The 19,276-nt window shown below is 59.9% G+C and overlaps 1 protein-coding gene across 2 annotated transcripts; it reads left to right on the top strand.

Annotated features, from left to right (window-relative positions):
- The first annotated feature begins 611 nt into the window (after positions 1-611).
- On the top strand, positions 612-17,372 carry TMEM63B (transmembrane protein 63B). Of its 2 annotated transcripts, none has more exons than XM_086460537.1 (23): positions 612-788; positions 1,392-1,471; positions 3,326-3,364; positions 6,909-6,999; positions 7,794-7,831; positions 8,596-8,738; positions 8,996-9,047; positions 9,337-9,445; positions 9,972-10,042; positions 10,806-10,886; positions 11,017-11,140; positions 11,232-11,365; positions 11,502-11,639; positions 11,914-12,067; positions 12,299-12,405; positions 13,192-13,278; positions 14,668-14,733; positions 14,877-15,039; positions 15,226-15,331; positions 15,455-15,622; positions 15,764-15,879; positions 16,017-16,097; positions 17,118-17,372. In XM_086460537.1, exons 1-23 carry the CDS (start codon positions 612-614, stop codon positions 17,283-17,285), a joined length of 2,493 nt encoding a protein of 830 aa, XP_086316663.1. In that variant the 3' UTR covers positions 17,286-17,372. The 2 variants fall into 2 exon arrangements, with proteins under 2 accessions (XP_086316663.1, XP_086316664.1); XM_086460538.1 differs by having other exon boundaries at positions 17,121-17,372.
- Positions 17,373-19,276: the final 1,904 nt, after the last annotated feature.

The raw sequence follows: 19,276 nt of genomic DNA on the forward strand, positions 1-19,276 counted from the left end.
AATGCATCCAAGTCACAGGAAGGACAGAAACCAAGCAGGGGGTGTCACCAGCCCTTGATGGGTGCCCTGGGACTGAGGCCTGCAGTGGAGGGTGGTGATTCAGCCTAATAAAGCTAATGGCACGCAGCCAGGCGGAGGAAATTGTGGGATCATGATGCAGCAACTGTCCCGTAGCAGTTTGTTTCCATCATCCAGACGTGACTTCATGCCCCCACCACCCCACCCTCTTGTTCTTTCCTGTACCTAAACGTTCTCCCTGACGAGGGGAAGGGGCTGACACACTCCGTCCTCAGGAAAAGGAGTAGTCCGTGAGAAAGAGGCGCACCTGAATGGCGTGGGAGTCGGGGGAACAAGGAAGGGAGCTCTGGGGCTGTGGTGGGACCACAGTTGCTGAAGCAGCCGGGCTCTTCCAGCACCCCCAGACTCAGCAGGCTTCTCCAGGTGACCTCATCCCTGGACACCAGTTCCCAGGGAAATCCTGTAGCGCAGAGGAGCCTGAGGTCGTGGGCAAGGTTGGCCCCTAAGGCCGAGGGCTGTGCTGTCGCCCAGCTGGTGTGCGTCTAACCAGGCCTTTCTCCTCTTTCCCCAGGGAAGACGATGAAGCTGTAGAGATGCTTCCCTACGTGATCGCCACCCTGGGCTCAGCAGGGGCCACCTGCAAAGCCTCCACATGCAACAACAGCACCAAGGACTACTGCTACAGTGCCCGCATCCGCAGCACTGTGCTGCAGGGGCTGCCCTTCGGCGGGGTGCCCACTGTCCTCGCCCTCGACTTCATGTGCTTTCTCGTAAGTCTGCCTGCTGTGGCTTCGGCGCCTTTTCCCCTCGTTAGCCCCGAAGGGAGGACTGTGGTCGAATGGTTAGAGGGCCCCCAAATGCCGTCCCGGACTTTGCTGGCTGACTTCATGGCCCTAATCATGTCGCTTAGCCACGGTTGACTTAACTCCAGTGCCATCGCACGAAGCCCCTGGAAGGCTGTTGGAAATTTTCCTAAGGGCGTGGGTCAGGTTAGGTCAGTCCTGCATCCCCAAACTCCTGCTTATGGTGCCCAAGTCTCTGCAGCTTTACCCACCCAAAGGCTTCGGTTGTTCCTCCTCAGGAACTGCAGGACCACAGATGCTGTAGCCATAATCTCACCTCCTTGAGGCCTGAGGGCCGTTTGATCCTGTGGCTAACTTAGCTACTGTGTTGTAGCCCGGACCTCTGCCTCCCACAGCCATCCAGATAGTCTGATTTTAACAATCTCGTGGGACTTAGGCTGTCCCGTGGCCTCAGGGTGCTGTTAGCTGAGCAGCCCGGTCCCTTCCTACCCTCCCTGTTCCTGTGGCTCTGCATGCAGAGGACAAGGACGGAGCTGGCCACCTCACAGCTCCTCCTTTGCTCTCTTCCAGGCACTGTTGTTTGTCTTTTCAATTTTGCGTAAAGTTGCTTGGGATTATGGACGCCTGGCCCTGGTGACCGATGCTGACAGGTAAGTGTGGGAGAAGGGCATGAAAAGAGGCGTGACTGGTACCCCTTGCTGTGGGGCAGAAGAGATCAATCCCCTTGTGTGTGCTGGAGGCAGCTGGGGAGGAGAGGCAAGCATGCCGCTTGTATCCCCTGAGCTCCAGGAACAGGAAAAATCCCAGTTTACCAGCTTTTTTATTGTTACAGCATCCTTTTCCCAACACAGGGAGTGGTCCCCGCTGGCTCTGTATCACTTACAGTCCCTACAGTGACAGAGGTGTGCAGGGGCAAGCGGTCCCAGGAAGGGTGAGGGCTGCCACGGCGAAGGTTTTGTTAAGCTCCTGAAGATGTCTCTGTGGCTCTGCTGCCTGCAGCTCTCATTAAGAGCACTTGAAAGCGGTAGGCTGCGTCTCCAGGCGCAGGACTGCTGTGCTCTGGTGAGTTTAGCTCACATCCCGAGTGCTGATGAGTCGGTCTGGGCATGGATCCTTCCTGACAAATCCATTCATGGGCTCCAGTGTCTGTCGGCAAAAGCCAGGGCCCGCTGGGGACGGCAGCTCCGCAGCAGACCGAGAGGCTGTTCTCATTTTTGCTGTCAGCAGCAGGAAGGACAATGATTATTTTCTCCCAGTGCAGAGCAAGAAACTCTCTTTGATTAAGCTAGAGGGGGTGTGCAGGTAGTCCGCCTCTCTCCAGGGGTGGTTCCTTGTGCCTGTGGCGCTTTGTCCGGTGCTGGAGGCAGAGTGTTCCCTCTGAAGGCTGGCTGGGGTAGGTGGTTCTTCCCCTTGATCAGCTCCACGAGTGCATCACGCCCAAAGGCTTGGATGGGGCTGAGCTCCAGCCTCTTTGGTTCCTTTGGTGACAGAGATTCAAGCAAGCTGTTCTTGAGCACTCTGTGCATGGCAGTGGGAAGAGTAAGCATTGGTTTTGTCTAGTGCTGAACCAGTAATTTTCCTGGTTTAGATACGTGGTCCTGGATAGCGTTGGATAAGCAGCCATGTCCCAGTGGCTCCTCTGCTTCTCCTTTCTTGGCCTGGCTGGGGGAATCGGCAGGGGCCTTGGGGGAAAGTGAGGAGAAGGGGATGGCTGGGTGAGACCTCACTGGGGAGGCAGGGGGTGGCTGGGTGAGACCTCACTGGGGAGGCAGGGGGTGGCTGGGTGAGACCTCACTGGGGAGAGTGAAACAGCTCCTCGTGGTTAAGCTGTGTGGACCCCAGCACTGGCTGGTAGCCACAGGAGTTGCACAGCTCTGGCCTTCACTGGGGAGAGAGGGCTGGCCCATCTCGGAGGCAATGCTGGAGCACCTTGGGTGTGAGGAAGGGGGAGCAGAAGAGCAGAGGGGTGCCAGCTGTTTGGTGAGGGAGAGCTGGTAAGCATGAGGGGAGGGACGGCATGGCTGTGGCGAGGGCTATGGATCACCAGGACCAGGATCCCAGGGAGGAGCCCCTGCCGCTTGGCCCGTCTGCAGGGTGGGATGAGCATTTTGGGAAGGTGGGATGCCTGGGTGGGGAGGAGAGGCGTGGAAGGGGAGCTCAGATGGCAGCTGGGCAGCCCCAGCAGGCTGTCCTGCCTGTCCCCATCCCTCGGGAGCCCCTGGGACACCCATGGCATGGAGCAAGGCCACCTTCCCAGTAGAGCCAGCTTCCCTTTAGGTGGCAAAAAAAGCACTCTGCCCCTGGGCCAGCGGGGGCTCCGGGGTGTTGTGCCTTGGGGCGGCACTGGGCTCTGGAAGGAGAGTCTTCTCCAGCGTGACCGTGGGCAGGTTTATTTTCCTCAGGACAGCGTGGAGCCCTGTCGGGTGCGTAGCTCCCTGCAAGGAGGAGACCCAGCACCTCCTCCCGTGGTTGTAACCTCTCCTTTTGTGTTTCTGTGCCCCCAGGCGCCGACGCTGGCAGACGGAGCGAGAGGAGCGGGAATAGTATGTCATTTTTTCAGGGTCTTGTTTCTTCTCTCTTTCTTGCTTTTCTCGTACAGTTTTCTGTCTTGCTTCTGAACTAATCAAAGTGGCTGGGAGTTTGGGCTTGGATTTGCACCTCTCGGTAGATTTGTGCTCTTCTCTTTCCCTCTCCTTTGTGTCAGCCACTACCACAGCTGGGTGCAGCCTGGTTTTCCCCTCGTAGCCCTTAAATGCTCCCCAAGGGCAGTAGTGCCAAGGAGTTCCCAGCCCTGACCGAGGCAGAGGGTGGCAGGTCACGTACTCTGCTCTACCTGCCTGTGTGCAGCTGTTCCGCCTTACCATGGAGAAAATAAACCTGGTTGCCTGAGCCCACGGCACGCTTGGGTCACCCAGGTGCCGGGGGAGCCTCCTTTGCCTGCTCCCCCTCGTGCCAGGGTGCCACCAGGGCTGCTCCCCCGCCGGCTGCAAGGGCAGGCGGGTGCACAGAGAGGATCTGGCAGGTAGTTGCAAGACCTCTCTTTTTTTTTTTTTTTTTCCTTTACCCCCTGAGGCTACCAGGACCAGGGCAAGTGTTGGCCCTTTGTCCCTTGCCACCTACCCGCAGCTGGCAGCACACCCAGCGAGGCATCGCCTTTGCCCTTTCTCTCTCGCGCTGCCGAGAGCATCCTCTGGCACCTTGGCCTGGCATTGCCCGCTAAGCGCTGCCCTGGACCCTCCCTCCCTCCCTGCTCTTTCCTCTTTCTTGCTGCTTTTATGCCTGAGAAAAGAGCATCCCCCACGCCTCGCTGACTGGCTGGGGTGGTGTGTGCTGCGGAGGAGACAATCCGCTGGCGATGCAGAGCCTGCCACGGTCGCTGCAGCCGGGCTGACGTGTCTGAGGCCGGGGCAGCAAGCTGCAGCCTCGCTTCTCATACTCCATCGCTTCCGAAGCCTTGAGAGCCTACAGGAACGCTCCTGGTTCTGTAGCTGCTCCCAAAGGAGCGGAGCAGTCAAGAGCTGTGCCAGCCGAGGTGGTGGTAGCTGTGGTGCGTGGCACAGAGGGGACCCCTCGCTCGTGCTTGAGTGCTTCACTAGTGGTTGGCCCTGCTTCAGGTGTGTCTGGCGATGTTTCACTGCTAACACCGTGCCGGGGGAGTAAGGCAGAGGTAGCAGAGCTGTCGTGCTCTGAGGCTTTTCAGGGAGACCACCTCAGTTATCCTCACAAATCCTTGTCTCCAGGGGGCTGCTTCTTCCTGCTCCCGTTCTTCGTCTGAGCTTGCTGGAGCTCCCTGCTGACACAACCCCCTCCCCTGCTCCCTCAAACCTCCTGCTTGAGCTGGGGCAGCGTTGGTAGCCAGGAGCTTCCAAAAGCCTGTGGAGCTCAGCGAGGAAACCTCGTCCTGGCTGTGCTCCTCCCAAGGCTGGTGGCACCTTCCCGTGGCAGCTGTGCTCTGTGCTGGGGCGCGGTGGCAGGAGGTGGCGCAGGGACACGTGTCTGTCGCCTCACGCTCCCAGCAATCGCTCTTGGCGCAGAGAGGGTGGCATTCTCTGACACGTCCCTCTGCCTGAGAACTGGGCAAGTGCCCTTGCTGTGCCCCTTGCCAGGGCTTGCGGTAGCCATTGGTGTTCTTGACTGGCGACTCGGTCTGTACCAGGGGGTTGTGGCAACCTGCTCGCACCTCGGTGTGGAAGGGCAGGGATCACACAGCCCCGAGGGGTTTGCCACCTCCTGGCCTCCCCTGCTGGAGCCCGCGATCCCCTTGGCCTCAGGCTAGCCACGCCGTGTCCTTCTCCTTCCCTGGCAGGGCTGGCACCAAACCTGAGGCAGCGGGCAGGGTCCCACCTCAATCTTCTTGCTGTTTAGGGCAACTTTGCCTCCACCAACTTGCTTTGTTAGTGCTTTGCTTTAAAAAGCCTCCAGCAGAGCGTGGGTACCGTGGGAGCTCCCCTTTCAGCTTCCCATCTTTGGCAAGGTTTAGCCTCTTCTGTCTTCTCAGCACTCCCAGTCTTCCTGATTATCATCTCTCTTCCTGATTATCATCTCTCTACCCCCATGAATGGAGGTGAGTTAGCCTGGTCATCTCATAACCACTCTCTTCTCAGTCACCCCCTCCAGTGCTGCTTCTGCTCTGCCCTCTGCTTTTCCAGTACCGAGGAGCCAAAAGCACGCGCTGTCATCGTGCTGGGCTCTCCTTGGGGCTGCGGGCAGCAGAAATTCATCCTTGCTGCCTGTGTGCAGCTGCAAGGCCTCGGGGATTTTAAAGGGCTTGGAAGGCTGAGAGCTTGGTCGAAGCTTGCCCTGTCCCTCCAGCAGAGCAGGGTGCTGGGCTGCGCGGTCGCCAGGCGGCACATCACTCTGATCTGCCCTGCTGTACTCCCGTGACCTTCAGTTAATCTGCTTTCCCCTCTCTGTTCCTTCCAGCTAGGGACTCAGCAGGTGTTGCTCTGCTCTGAGGGAGGCCATATGTCCCTTCCTCTTTCCTTCAGCAGGGTCACGAGGGTCTTTGCGTGTTCTCCTTCCTGTGGCATCATCCACCTTGTCTTTAGCACTTGTGTCTGAGCTGCCTCTCTGGGTTCTTGTCCATCTGATCCTCCATGAGCCTGTACTGGTCACAGGGAGACCATGTTTTCATCTATTTTTTTTTTTTTTTTCCTTTGCTTCTAGCCTTCAGATCAGCCATATCTCTTCTTGCACATCCAAGGTCCCGGCCTGCTGTTGTCACCTTGCAAGTGCTATTTAATTTAGGTCTGTGGACTGTTTTCCTGTCTCCTTTGCCAGCTGCGCTCTGCCCCCATTCGTAGTGGGGGCTATTGTCTGCCTTGGATGCTTCTGCTACAGGTTCTTCATCTAGGTTCCTGCCTCTGCCTGGAGTAAAGCAGTCTGGGATGTTCACCTCTTGCTTTCCTGTCCTTCAGCCTGCCATCATTCGCTCCTAGCAGTCGGCCCCGCTCCTGCTGGAGGCATTTCCAGGCAGGAGGCCCAGCCGAGGCTGTGGAGCAGGTTGGGCTGAGCCTGGCTTCCAGGCGGCACAGCTGCTGGGGCTCAGCTGTGGTGGTGTTCCTCCTCCTGGGTTTCCCTGCACTGAGGCACTAAGGGCAGGGAAGGCTGGTGGGATACAGCCCACCAGGCTCCCAGCCTTCCTCTTGGCGAGCGAGGCTCCCCCGGGACGGGAGCTGCTGCCAGCTCTGCCGCACCAGAGCCAGAGGGGCCGCGGCACGCTCCGATTCCCCCTTCTCTCCTCTGCCCAAACCCTGTGCTAACCAGACCTCGCCTCTCCTCGGCGGCAGCCGCTGCCAGCCCCTCCTCACAGAGGCTGCTGCAGAACGGGGGTTGCCTCTCGGAAGGTGCTGAGCGAGTAGCATCCATGGCCAAGCCCGTGGGGGGCTGCCAGGCTCAGGGCACTGCCTGAGGAGGGGGTCTCTGCTTACTGCTGCCTCTACTCTCTGATTTCGCCTCTCTCTCCACCTCACCTGGGGCAAACTGACCCGAATTAACCTCTGATCTTCTGGGTGCTCTTGGTTCCTGGCCAGGCTGCCCCCTTGCGTCTTCTAACTTTCTCCCTCGCCCTCCCGCTTGTCATTGTAGCGTAGCCTCCGCCCTGCACTCCGACAGCCACGACCGCTACGAGCGCCTCACCTCCGTCTCCAGCTCTGTGGACTTCGACCAGAGGGACAACGTGAGTAGCAGCAAGAGTCCCCAACACCTTGGTGGCCCACAGCTTGTCTGAGCCAGGAGCTCTTCAGAAGAAACACTGCTTGCCATTCCCTAGGCCTTAGGTCCCACACTTTGTAGTGTGTGTGTGTGTGAGAGAGAGCTCAAGGAGACACAACTACATGGCTTCTAGACATGTGCTTAAATAAGTAGCCTGTACATCCCTGTGGCTTAGCAGGCATCTGTCCAACCTGTCATCTCAGCATCACAAGCAATACCTGCCAGCTCTTCCTCACACTGCTGTCTTCCTCTCTAAAGGGGAAGCACAGTTCGGTTGGACAACAGGGTGTGTTGGTTGGGGGGTATCGAAGCTCCCAGGAGACATTTCTCCCCTAGGTGTCCTTTCAGGAGCACTGGCTCTGCCCAGCCTGCAATCCCAGCCCCTGCAGAGCCCCTCTTGTCCAGGATGATGGCTAAAGTACCAGTACGGTGAATTTTCTGGGTGTCCCTAGGCTGTGGAGAGCTTCCATGGCAGCTGTGAGCCCGTGGGTTGCCTGGGAGGTTGAGTTGCCGGTTGGTAGGGGACAGTAGCACAGCAGAGTCCAGCCTGTGTTGTGCCCCGTGGAGTAGCCCTGTCATCTCCTTCACCTTGACCTGTCTGTGGCTCTGCATGTCTGGGGGCTTGTGGTCTGTCCCCTCGCCTTGAGCCAAGTGTGAAGGTGCAAGGACAGCAGCCTGGTGTCCTGAGCCTTTGAAGGAGGGAGCAGGGATAAGGGAACACAGCGTGACGTGAGACCCTCCTGTCTTCTTTCTGTACAGGGTTTCTGCTCCTGGCTGACAGCTATCTTCAGGATAAAGTAAGTGCTGCAGGACACGCACAGGGAACCCCCGCGGGGAGGAAGGAGAGGTGGTGCAGGGTGTTGGGACACCCAGCGCAGTACAGCGGTGTGAAGTGTCAGTCCTTGCTGCAGCCCCTTCTCTGAAGAACACAAGCGAAGCGTGTCCTCTGGAGAGGACGAGCAAAGAGATGGGACTAGATGAGGAGTCCTAAAGCCAAAACTAAGGTCACACAGCGAGTCTGCGATGGGAGAAAACCTAGCCCAGGTCTCCCCTGCCTCGGTCCCATCTCAGAAACACTGTCTGCTGCTCTGCAGAGATTCTTCTCTCTCTGGGCCTCCTGCTAGGGGCACTTCTGTCCAAGGAATGCCTACAAAGCGGGGGCTGGAGGATGCAGGGAGGTACCGCCAGCCTGAGGATGCTCAGGAGTAGTCTCCTAAGCCCTTCTCGGCTTCAGAGCGCTGTGGGATAGCATCAACACGGAAGGCAAGGCCCCCCTGGAAGGGCGTGAGGTGGGGTTTGCCTGTGTCCGGCCGCCTGTCCTGGGGGGCAGGGGCTGCAGTAAGCGTCGCACGGGCAGGTTTCTGCCTAGGCTGGTTCAAGGCTGGGTGCTGGGGCTCCCTACCCCGGGGCCTGGCCACAGCCCTGTGGGGCAGAAGCAGGGGCGCTGCGTGGGCTCAAACCAGGAGGGCAGCCCGTGACCCTGTGCTTTTCTTTTTTTTTTTCTCTCCAGCGCTTGAGGGAACGCAGAAGGTTGCCTGACGGCCTTTTCTCTCCCCGGCAGGGACGACGAGATCCGGGACAAGTGCGGGGGGGACGCGGTGCACTACCTGTCCTTCCAGAGGCACATCATCGGGCTGCTGGTGGCCGTGGGTGTGCTCTCCGTGGGCATTGTCTTACCTGTCAACTTCTCAGGGGACCTGCTAGGTAAGAGCCAGGAGCCTTTGGCTGGGCTGGGAGAGCCGCTTTCAACACCGTGTCCCAAACCCCTGGGGAGCAGTGGAGGGCAGGGCTAACACGGACTGCTGTCCCACCTTGAGCGGGGTGCATCCAGAGGGTCATGTGGAGCAGCTTGGGCTTTGGGGATGTTCTGCAGGTGAGATTCCTGCCGTAGCCCACCCCGGTGGTGCTCTGTGCTACTCCTCAGTCTAACTGAGCGTGCTTGTCTGCCTCTTTCTCCCTAGAAAACAACGCCTACAGCTTTGGGAGGACGACTATCGCCAACTTGAATTCTGGGTACGTGTGGGCAGGGGTGGGATGGGCCACTGAGGCCCTCCAGGGGTATTTTGTCCACGTCCACTTGCTGCAGAGCCTCACCTCCTCGAAGGTCGCGTTTCTGCCCTTGCTGTGAGGCCGCTGTCCCCACTCCCGTTTCCAGTCTGAGCTCCTGGAAGTCGGTCGTAGGGCACGCGGGTGCCGCACGGGTTATGCCGCTCGTGGCCCCGGCGCCTTCGGGGCCTGACAGACCCTACACAGACCCGTCGTGGCGACCTTGCCCTGACCTTTGTGGTCTGGCTTGTGACAGGAATAACCTGCTGTGGCTGCACACGTCTTTCGCCTTCCTGTACCTGCTGCTGACGGTGTACAGCATGCGCCGGCACACCTCCAAGATGCGCTACAAGGAGGATGACTTGGTGAGCAGGATCTGGCCGCTCTCCCAGGCCCGTTTTCCCGTGCCCTTCCCGTCAAGGCGGGTGGCCTTGGAGAAAGTGCTGAGCGCCCCGCTTCCCGCAGCCATTTGGAGCTGCCTGGTTTTGGCCCGTCTCTCACTCTGCCTGGCCAAAGGCGGCTCTCCTCCCGACTCCTGCCTGCCTGCAGGGAAACAGGGTTGGCCTGCACCGGGTGAACATGTAGGGGGCACTCCATGCCTTCCTCAGGGGTTGCTTCAGCTGCTTTTTTGCCTCCTTTTCTTAAGGATATCCCCTATTTCTGTTCAGGCAGCTGCAGTGTAAGCCCCCAGCCTGTCGGTCTCCAGCGCGCCGGGATGTGGGATGCCGGCAGCTAGTGGAAGCGTAGGAGAGGGGGAGCCCTGGGTGCTAGAAGCAGTGGGGCTGCCCTTTCCCATCGGTGACTCGGGCCTTGGCAGGTTTTGCTGCAATCCGGTCTCTCACACCACCCACACCTACCTGCCCTCTTCTTTCTTTAATTCCTTCCTTCCAGGTTAAGCGAACTCTCTTCATCAACGGGATCTCGAAATATGCTGAGCCGGAGAAGATCAAGAAGCATTTTGAGTGAGTCTGACTGTGTCCCTAATGAAAGGCTGTGCTGGAACAGGGGTGTTTTACTGGGGTAGTGCTAGTGTCACCTGGGATGGCAATAACGCATTGAGAGCAGAAAGCCAGTCAAAACCGGTGAACGCTTTTATTTTGGGCGTCTCACTGTTATTTCTCTGCACAAATGTTTATCTGAACGTGCACTGCCCTCGGTTTTGTGCCTTGGGATATGCCCAGCTCTACCTCTTGCAGAGCCATAGGGGGTCAGCTTGGTAAGGTTGTGGACAGGGCATGTAGTCAAGCCCAGAGATGGGATGCAGGCAGGAGACGCTCAAGCAGCGACTGTGGGATGTTGTGCTGCTGCTTCTGCCTCGCTCTCACAGTCCTTGTAGAAAATTCTATGTTTCTTTTTCACAAAAAAATTAAACTCCTCTTCTGTCAGGACCTCAGTGAACGCACAGTCAGGGCCATGTTTAGAAGGGCCGTGTTTAGAAGCACCTTGGGGACAGGAAAGATTATTTGTACCCTTTGGAAACCCTTCAGCCTCTTTCCAACCCCAAGCCCAGTGGCCCACGAAGGCAGAGAGGGGGTGTGGGGTCAGAGGGGCGAAAGTCCAAAGAGGATCCTCATGCCAGAGCCCAGAGGATGCAGTGGCTGCCCCCAGTGAAGCGTCGTGGCACTCGTCCTAGGGCGGGAGAGAAGCCCTGGGCACGTGGGGTTTGCTTGAGGGGGGTCCAGCCTTTGGTGCCCGGTGTGATGAGCCGGTGCTTCCCGTCCCCAGGGAGGCCTACGCCAACTGCACCGTCCTGGAGGCCCGTCCCTGCTATGATGTGGCCCGCCTGATGTTCCTGGACGCGGAGAGGTAACCCCTGGTTTGGGAGAGAAGGCAGGGTGGGCTGATGCCGCGGGCTCTCCCTCAAGTCTGGTGCCACGGGAGCTTTTCTGAGCCGCCCTCTTTCTTTCCTTCCTCCTCTCCTGCTGTCCTGTTTCAGGAAGAAAGCTGAGCGTGGGCGAATCTACTTCACCAACCTGCAGAGCAAGGAGAACACCCCGTCCATGATCAACCCCAAGCCCTGTGGCCACCTGTGCTGCTGTGTCATCAGGGGCTGCGAGGAGGTCGGCGGGGGAGAGCCGGAGGTGTTGGGCAGAGGGCACGCGGGGGCTTGGGTCCCTGGGTCTCTGCTCTGACTCCTGTCCCCCTGCCCAGGTGGAGGCCATCGAGTACTATACCAAGCTGGAGGAGAAGCTCAAGGATGACTACAAGCGGGAGAAGGAGAAGGTGAATGAAAAGCCTCTGGGGATGGCCTTTGTCACCTTCCACAATGAGACCATCACAGCCATGTGAGTGCAAAGTGTCCTGCCTTCCCCAGGAAGGTGACCTGTCCAGCTCTCGCCTTAAATGGGAGGAATGCCAGCGCCAAGGCACGCCCCTGCCAGCCCTCTGTGTCAGCATCTCCCTCTTTCTCTTCTCCTCCAGAATCCTCAAAGATTTCAATGCTTGTAAGTGCCAGGGCTGTGCGTGCCGTGGAGAGCCCAGGGCCTCTTCCTGCAGCGAGTCCCTCCACGTCTCCAACTGGACTGTCAGCTATGCCCCGGACCCGCAGAACATCTACTGGTGAGCAGCTCCGTGGGGCTCAGCAGGCCCTGCTGGAGGGGGCAGCACCCTCCCTGTCTCCCTCCCCACCTGCTAGTCTGGTAACCGAGTGAGTTGTTCCTGCTGAAGGCCCAGCCTGGCTGAGCTAGAGCTCTGGGATGGGACTTGGAAGGGGAGAGCCTTGGGCTGGCACCCCCAGGCTGGGCTGTGGACATAAGGCCCTGGGCCTGCCCTTCTCCCCCATGCAGCCATCCTGATGCCCTCCTTCCACCCCCCCCCCCACCCCCTCTCCCAGGGAGCACCTCTCCATCCGGGGCTTCATCTGGTGGATCCGCTGCCTCGTGATCAACGTGGTCCTCTTCATCCTCCTCTTCTTCCTCACCACCCCTGCTATCATCATCACCACTATGGACAAGTTCAACGTCACCAAGCCCGTGGAGTACCTCAACGTAAGCGCTGCGGCGATGGGTGGCGCGGGAACCACCTTGAGGCACAACAGCGCCTGCCAGGGAGGGGGTGGGGAGGGAGAGGGTCAGGTCCCGTCATCCTGACCGTGAGGGAGGTGCTGAGCCTGGCCAGGGTGCGGTGGCAGCCACGGGGCTGGGGGCTCAGCACCAGCCGAGGCAGCTGTACCCGCGGCTGGCCGCGCCGTGTAACGTGCGGTCTCTGCCTCCTTGCAGAACCCCATCATCACCCAGTTCTTCCCCACCCTGCTGCTGTGGTGCTTCTCTGCCCTGCTGCCCACCATCGTGTATTACTCTGCCTTCTTCGAAGCGCACTGGACCAGGTGAGCACAGCCAGCGCCTGTTCTTGGTCGTACCAGCGTGCTGCCTGGCCACTCCAAGCTCCTGGCTGGAGCCTTCCGCTTGAACTTCTCTCTTCCACTCCAAATGTGGTGTGTTGCACCTCTGGGACACCTGGGGTCTGCCACGGACAGCTCTCTTGCCAGTCCTTAGCCGTTAGGCAGCAGGGTTTGAGCAGAGCTTGACGTAGGTCTGCAAGAAGAAGAAAGTTGGGAGGAGTTGGGGCTGGACGCTGTGAGAAATGCTGGTAGTGAGGGAAGCCTTGGCTCAGGTGGGCAGGCAGGGCTGGTGGGCCTGTGCCCGTGTGTAAGTCATAGCTTTTCCAAGGGAAAATCTCCTTAGCTGCTGTGGCTCCTGGCCGTGGGGAAGGTGTTTGAAGTGCAGAGTGCCAGAAATGTGCTGCTTGTGGGGCACGTTCCCCACAGGAATTTTGGTTTAGCTTTGTTTCGTACTCTGTGTTGCAAAGGCTGGTGGGGAGGATGTCACCAGCTCTGAGGGTTGCAGACTGAGAGAGGTGATGGCAGAGAGTCCTCCAAAGATATGAGAGCTGGGAGAGCCTGTGAGCCAAGAGGGGAGGAACTGGGACTGGAGAACAGACCTCAGGCACCCTGGAGAGAAAAAGGAGCGTGTTCATATACCAGTAGTGGACAGGGTGGGCTTCAGGTTAGACACTGGGAAGCGCTTTCTGATGAGAAAGCGATAGGGGCACAGCGCTCCTAGGGCTGGCCGGGCCACGGTGAGATGTTAACCAGCCCCCTCTCTGCCCACAGGTCTGGAGAGAACAGGACCACCATGCACAAGTGTTACACCTTCCTCATCTTCATGGTCTTGCTGCTGCCGTCGCTGGGCCTGAGCAGGTAGCCGGGGGTGGTGGGAAGGGAAAGCGACTGCCGAGACCTGGAGCACGGGGAGGGTTGAGATGCACCCCTGGCTGTTCTCCTACGGGAGGGCCTTGCCCTCCTGCGCAAGTGCCCTGGCCACCATCCCCTGGGAAAGGTAGTTTAGTGGTGGTTGAGGGGCCAGACCGTGCCTGGCTGGATCTCCAGGGGCTTATTGAACCCGCCTGCAGACGCACGGACGCGTGCCGTGGTGTTGTGAATAACGCCGCAAAAATCGACACGGTGGATGGATGCACGTGACGAGTCTGCTCGAGGTCTGCGCTCCCCACCCCTCTGCTCAGGGTGCCCTTTGAATTTTGCCCGAAACTAGTGAATTCTGAGCCAGAACCGAAGAGGTGGCGCTGCTGGGCTGGGTGGGATAGTTCTGTGTAGGCTGCAGCAGGGTCGGTTTGGAGGTGAGCCCCAAATCTCCCTGCGGGGGTTACGGGAATGCCCTGTGGCAAACCACGGTGCATCAGCTGCCGGCCTCCCAGCACTGGGCAGCGGCTCAGTAGGGGAATCAGAGCGAGGAAGGGAAAACTGGGGGGTGGGAGTGGGATGGGGGGGGGGTCCTCACTGTGGTAGGGAGTAAGTTACACATTGTAGGGTGGGGGATCTACACCCCCCTAAATTCAGGGGTGAAGTCAGGCGGCTCCTGAGAACAGACAAACCCTCTGACCGAGGTGGAGGGACAGCCCTCCATCCCGGTGGGTGACTGCAGCAACATTTCCCAGCCAGACTGAACATGCCTTGTGGCGTATAACCTTGCAGCCTGGGCAGGGGAATGCCCTCGGAAGGTTTGCGTTTTGACCAGATGCTGTTCAACAGACGTTCCTTCCTTCTGAGGACTCAGTCCCCTTGCTGTTGCCTCTGGAGCGGTGTACTCCAGTAGTACCCAAGGTGCCAGAGGATTGGGTGGTTTTACATTAAAAAAAAAAAAAAAAAAATCAGAATTGAGGAAAACGGGGTTTGTTTCTCCTGAGGGATTTTTTTAATGGCTGTGTTGGTTAGGTACGAGGTAGCCTCCAGTTTCTTCTGTAGAGTCATTCACCTGTTCCTTGCTTAGACGTTGTGGCCAAACAGAGCGGGGAGGAAAATACTTGTACTGATAGGATCGAGGCAAAGGGAGAACACCACGTGTGAGAGGGGGAAGCTTTGCATCCCTTTTTGGGCGCTGCGCTGTTTTGTGGCGTCCCGATTCGCGGAACTGCTAGCGACACATCCCAAGAGGGAGCAGAACAGCCTGTGGTCAGAGCCTTGGGTCCTCCTCAAGCAGCTTCCACGTACTCAGGTGTGCACGTCTGTCTTTCGCTGCTCCTGACCGTTCTTCTTTTCTTCTTCCTCCCTTCCCCCCTGCCCCCCCCGCAGCTTGGACGTGTTTTTCCGCTGGTTGTTTGACAAAAAATTCCTCGCCGAAGCCGCCGTGCGATTTGAGTAAGTGGAGCCGGGGCAGAAGGGGCCCTTCTTGGCCGTGGTGGGAGCTTCTGGTTGGCATCCGAAGGTACTGGGGGGCTCTCGGCTGCTGCCCCGCCGGGGAGGAGCCCCTCCTGCAGCCCGCTCTCGCTCCGCCTCCCCAGGTGCGTGTTCCTGCCGGACAACGGGGCCTTCTTCGTCAACTACGTCATCGCCTCCGCCTTCATCGGGAACGCCATGGACCTGCTGCGCATCCCCGGCTTGCTCATGTACATGATCCGCCTCTGCCTGGCCCGCTCGGCCGCCGAGCGGAGGAACGTCAAGCGGGTACGGCGCCGGGCTGAGGCGGGGGAGCTGGCGGCCTTCGCCTGGGGGTGGAAGCGCCGCCGTGGGGCTCACCCCACGTGGCTGCGTTGGGGTGGGGGGGGGGGGTGGGGGGAACAACAACCCTTCCCAGCTCCCGGGGTCCTGCTGAGGGGGCCGGGGGGGGTGTCTCTCTCTTCCCTCTTGCAGCACCAGGCCTACGAGTTCCAGTTTGGGGCCGCTTACGCCTGGATGATGTGCGTCTTCACCGTGGTCATGACGTACAGCATCACCTGCCCCATCATCGTCCCTTTTGGTGAGTCATCCCCCTCGGCCGAGGCCGTGGGGCAGGAAGGGTGGGGGGCCACGTTCCCAGTCAGTCAGAGGGACTGGGAAAGAGGCTGATTCCCCGCTCTGCTGGGCTCTGCCTTTCTCCCAGGGCTCATGTACATGCTGCTGAAGCACCTGGTGGACCGCTACAACCTCTATTACGCTTACCTGCCCGCCAAGCTGGACAAGAAGATCCACTCGGGGGCTGTGAACCAGGTGGTGGCAGCCCCCATTCTCTGCCTCTTCTGGCTTCTCTTCTTCTCCACCATGCGCACAGGTGAGGGCTGGGCTGGGCTGCCAGCCCCTGGCCTCCTCCAGGACCACCTCCCTGGTGGGGCTGAGGTCCTGGCAGCTCCCCAGCCGTGGAGCACCGTCAGGGTCCCTCTGATGCTGCCACTTCGGTTTTCCTTCACCCCAGGGTTCCTGGCCCCAACTTCCATGTTCACTTTTGTGGTCCTCGTGATCACCATCGTGATCTGCCTGTGTCACGTCTGCTTCGGGCACTTCAAATACCTCAGCGCTCACAACTACAAGGTGAGGGGGAGTGCTGGGTGGTGGTGCTGGGACCCTTCTCGACCCTGACTTCATGGAGGGGACAGTCCCTGCTGCCTGCGTGTGGGACAGCGAATGTGTTGCCCTGGGAGTCTCTCAGTTTCTCCTTTCCTCTCCAGATCGACCACACGGAGGTGGACGCCATAGAAAACAGGCAGAACGGGAGACCTGCCACCAGTCTGCCAGCTCCCAAATCAGCTGTGAGTCCTTGTCCCCGTCTCCGTGCCCTGGTGCCCTCCTTGCCCGGGTTTGGGAAGGGGGAGCTCGCTCCCCACGCGAGTAGCTCGCTCCCCACGTCTCTGAGGTAGCACCTAGAGTCTCCCAGTGAGGGTAGGAGGCAAGTGTTGGGTGCTGCGCCCCTCATCTGAGCTGGGTGATGAAGTGTAACCCCGCACACGCACACACACAACCCTTTCCTGCTGCCTCTGAGACTCTGCACACTTACTTTCTGCCTCTCTCTCGGCTCGGATGTTGAATCCAGCCGGGTCAGTCTCCCTTCTTGCACACTTGCCTGTCAGCAAAGGCTGTCACCCACCAGGCCGACACAAAGGGGTCTCCCTTGGCCTTGCCTTGGAGGCCGCGAAGATGCTTTGGGGAGTCCCCTCCCCTGCCCAGCGCTCTGAGATCCCAGAGTCGGTTTTCTGAACTTCTCCTTGGTTCACTGGCTCACTGTTTCCAGCTGTTTCCTTCCACCACGAGGTTTTTCCGTGGGCTGTGCAGAGCCTTTTCAGGGGGTGCCTGCAGAGGTGGGGCAAGGCAGAGCAGGGCTGGAGCGTGCACCTGGGCTCCTTCCCGGTCCCCCATGTACCTAAGGGCAGCGGCATCTCTCCTAAAGGACATTTCCCCATGAGAGGCAGGCATGGCCTCAGAGGGACACATCCACTGGCAAATAAGGGAGCACAATCTTCCAGCCCATGTGGGCTCCAGAGAGCCACGAATCCCCATGCTTCTCCAGCCCTGGCTCCCTGGGAGCGCTGCCTATCCCAGGATGTCGATTTAAGAGAGCCAAGCCCCGCTTTTACCCCCTCTCCCAGTCCATCCCACGGAGTCTGGACCCTTCCTCGCCCTCCCAGCGTCTCCCCACGCTCAACCTCTCACCTGGGCCTTCACGTGTTGTGCTCTGCCGCCACGAAAAGCCCCCTTGGGCTCACGTGTGTCTTCTGCTCTCTCCCCACCCCTCGCCCACCCTGTCCCTGGCGGCGTTCCCCCCCCCCCCCCAGCAGAAGTACATCGCCCAAGTGCTGCAGGATTCCTCGCCGGAGGGCGAAGCGACGGAGTCGGAGGAGCAGGGGTCGCAGGACGAGGAGCTCATCAACACAGACGGCATGAACGACACGGATTTCCAGTCGTGCGAGGACAGCCTGATAGAGAACGAGATCCATCAGTAGGGACCCCTCGGCGGAGGGGAGGGGAAGGAGGCCCGGGAGCAGAGCAGGCTGTGCACACCGAGACCCAGGGAGAGGCACCGGAGGGTGCTGGCCGCTGCTGCCCTCGCCTGCCCGCCCCCGGGGGCCGCTGCCTTCGGCGAGGGCAGGGGTCCCGCCGCCAGCTCTCCCATCTCCCTGCCCCTCCGCCCCTGCGCCGGCCCGGCAGCTCGGCAGGCATGCTCTTTACTCGCTACCTTCTTGAACCCTAGACACACCCCCCCCCCCCCCTCCCAAACCCTGGGGGCTGGGGAGGAAGGGGGAGAGGGGGGACTGTGACCCCCGCGGTGGTGCTCGGGACCTGCAGGGAGGAGGAAGGCTGGGTGCTGTGTGGGGAGGGGCACAAGGGGAACCTTCGGGGGCTTCTCAGCAGGCCCCCCTGTCCCCCATCCTCCTGGTGGGAAACACTAATTTATTAGATTTACAGGAAAGTGGTGATAAAGAAAAAGCTTTAGTCAGTGTATTGGAAGCCCCACCTAGGTAGCAGGGGCTGGCTTCTGTTGCCCCTTCTCCCCGTGCCCACTCGTGCCCTTTCCGAACCCCTTGCAGCCCCCACTGGGCGTGACATGCCGAGAGCCAGCTCGTGGGGGAGGGGGGGGATACAGACCCCTGCCCCCTCCTCCCTCTCTTTCCACTGGGAAGGCGACAGCCTGGCCTTGGGGTCAGGAGGTGGCATCCCCCCCCGGGGAAGGGGCGCGGGTTTGGCGTGAGCTGGGCAGCCCCTCGCAGGGTGAGGAGCGCTGGGGGCAGGAGGAGGCGCGGGCAGCCTCTCCCCCAAGACCTGTCCCCTCCTCTCCCCCCCCCACCCCCCCACCCCGAGGGGGGCAGGCAGGGGATCGCAGCATCGTTTTAAGTGGCATATTTTTTGCACATTTTACTCCCCTTTCAAACAAAAAAAATCTACCTGACCCCCCCCCCCCCCACATGGTACCACAACCCCCTTTGCCCTGTGCCTGCACAGCAGGGTCAGGCCCAGGGGTGGTTGGTGGGGCTGGGCTGGGGGGGTCTCTGGGTGCTAGGGAAAGGGGAGGAGGGGTCCCGGACTGCAGGCCCTTGGCACCCTGCAGGGTTGGCGCTGCCTCATCGCCACGGGGCCCCATGGGCTGCCTGCCCTGACCTGCTGTAGGGTCTTCCCCCAGCTGAGGCGGTTGGAGAGGGAGGGAAAATCTGGGAGAGGAGCCCTCTCCGAGCAAGCCCACCATCTTCAGGAGCACAACAGCCTCGTGGGGCTGTGCTGCCTTTCTTCACCTGCCCTGCCTGGGTGTAGGCTTCCCCCCAGCATCACCCAGCCTGAGAGAGGGGGGGTTGTTCCTCCCCTACCTCTGCTCTTCCCCCCTCCCTGGTGATAACTGTTCCAGAGGCAGTAAGGGGACAGGATGGATGGGAGAAGTGGACCAGAGCCCCTGGCATTTGCAGGGAGGTCTGGCCCTGTTGGAAGGCGCTCTGCGGTGAGGTTTCTGGTCAGGAGCAGTTGCCCTCGATTGCTTCCCCTCCTCCCCTTGTGTAAAATGTAAAGGAAAATAATACATCTCCCTGCTATTGAACTATATTTATTTCCCTCAGCCCCCCCCCCCCCCCCGCCACCATCCTGTTTTGGTGCTCATTGCAGATGCTACCGCCCTCCCGTTGCCTGTCATCTGTGGGTGCTGCGCCGGCTCGCTGGGGCCGTGCCCTCCGGGGTCTGAGGGGGCCGGGGGCGGGGGGGGGGGAAGGAGTCAATCCTTCACCTTTTCGCTCACCCCTGCTCGTCCCGGAGCTCCAAGCACTTTAATAGACCTGAACCAGTGAAGCGTCAGCCCTGCCCCAGCTCCCCTCTGGGGCAGGGCAGTCCCATCCCATGGCTTTTGTCCCCCCCCTTGCCCCCCAGTTAGAGGAGGGGAGCTGGACACACAGAACAGGCTGGGGGGGGGGGGGGGGGCTGCTCCGGGGAGGACGTAGCTGCCTTTCTTGTACAC

The sequence above is a fragment of the Leptosomus discolor genome, chromosome 2 (assembly GCF_034619465.1).
Source record: "Leptosomus discolor isolate bLepDis1 chromosome 2, bLepDis1.hap2, whole genome shotgun sequence".
In the NCBI taxonomy this organism is placed as follows: domain Eukaryota; kingdom Metazoa; phylum Chordata; class Aves; order Leptosomiformes; family Leptosomidae; genus Leptosomus; species Leptosomus discolor.

Bases quoted from the DNA above. Each gene is read 5' to 3' on its own strand.
- TMEM63B (XM_086460537.1), top strand. From the start codon at position 612: ATGCTTCCCTACGTGATCGCCACCCTGGGCTCAGCAGGGGCCACCTGC. The intron at 15,332-15,454 runs GTGAGTCATCCC...CCTTTCTCCCAG, and splicing joins CCCCATCATCGTCCCTTTTG to GGCTCATGTACATGCTGCTG. The intron at 15,880-16,016 runs GTGAGGGGGAGT...TTTCCTCTCCAG, and splicing joins TCAGCGCTCACAACTACAAG to ATCGACCACACGGAGGTGGA.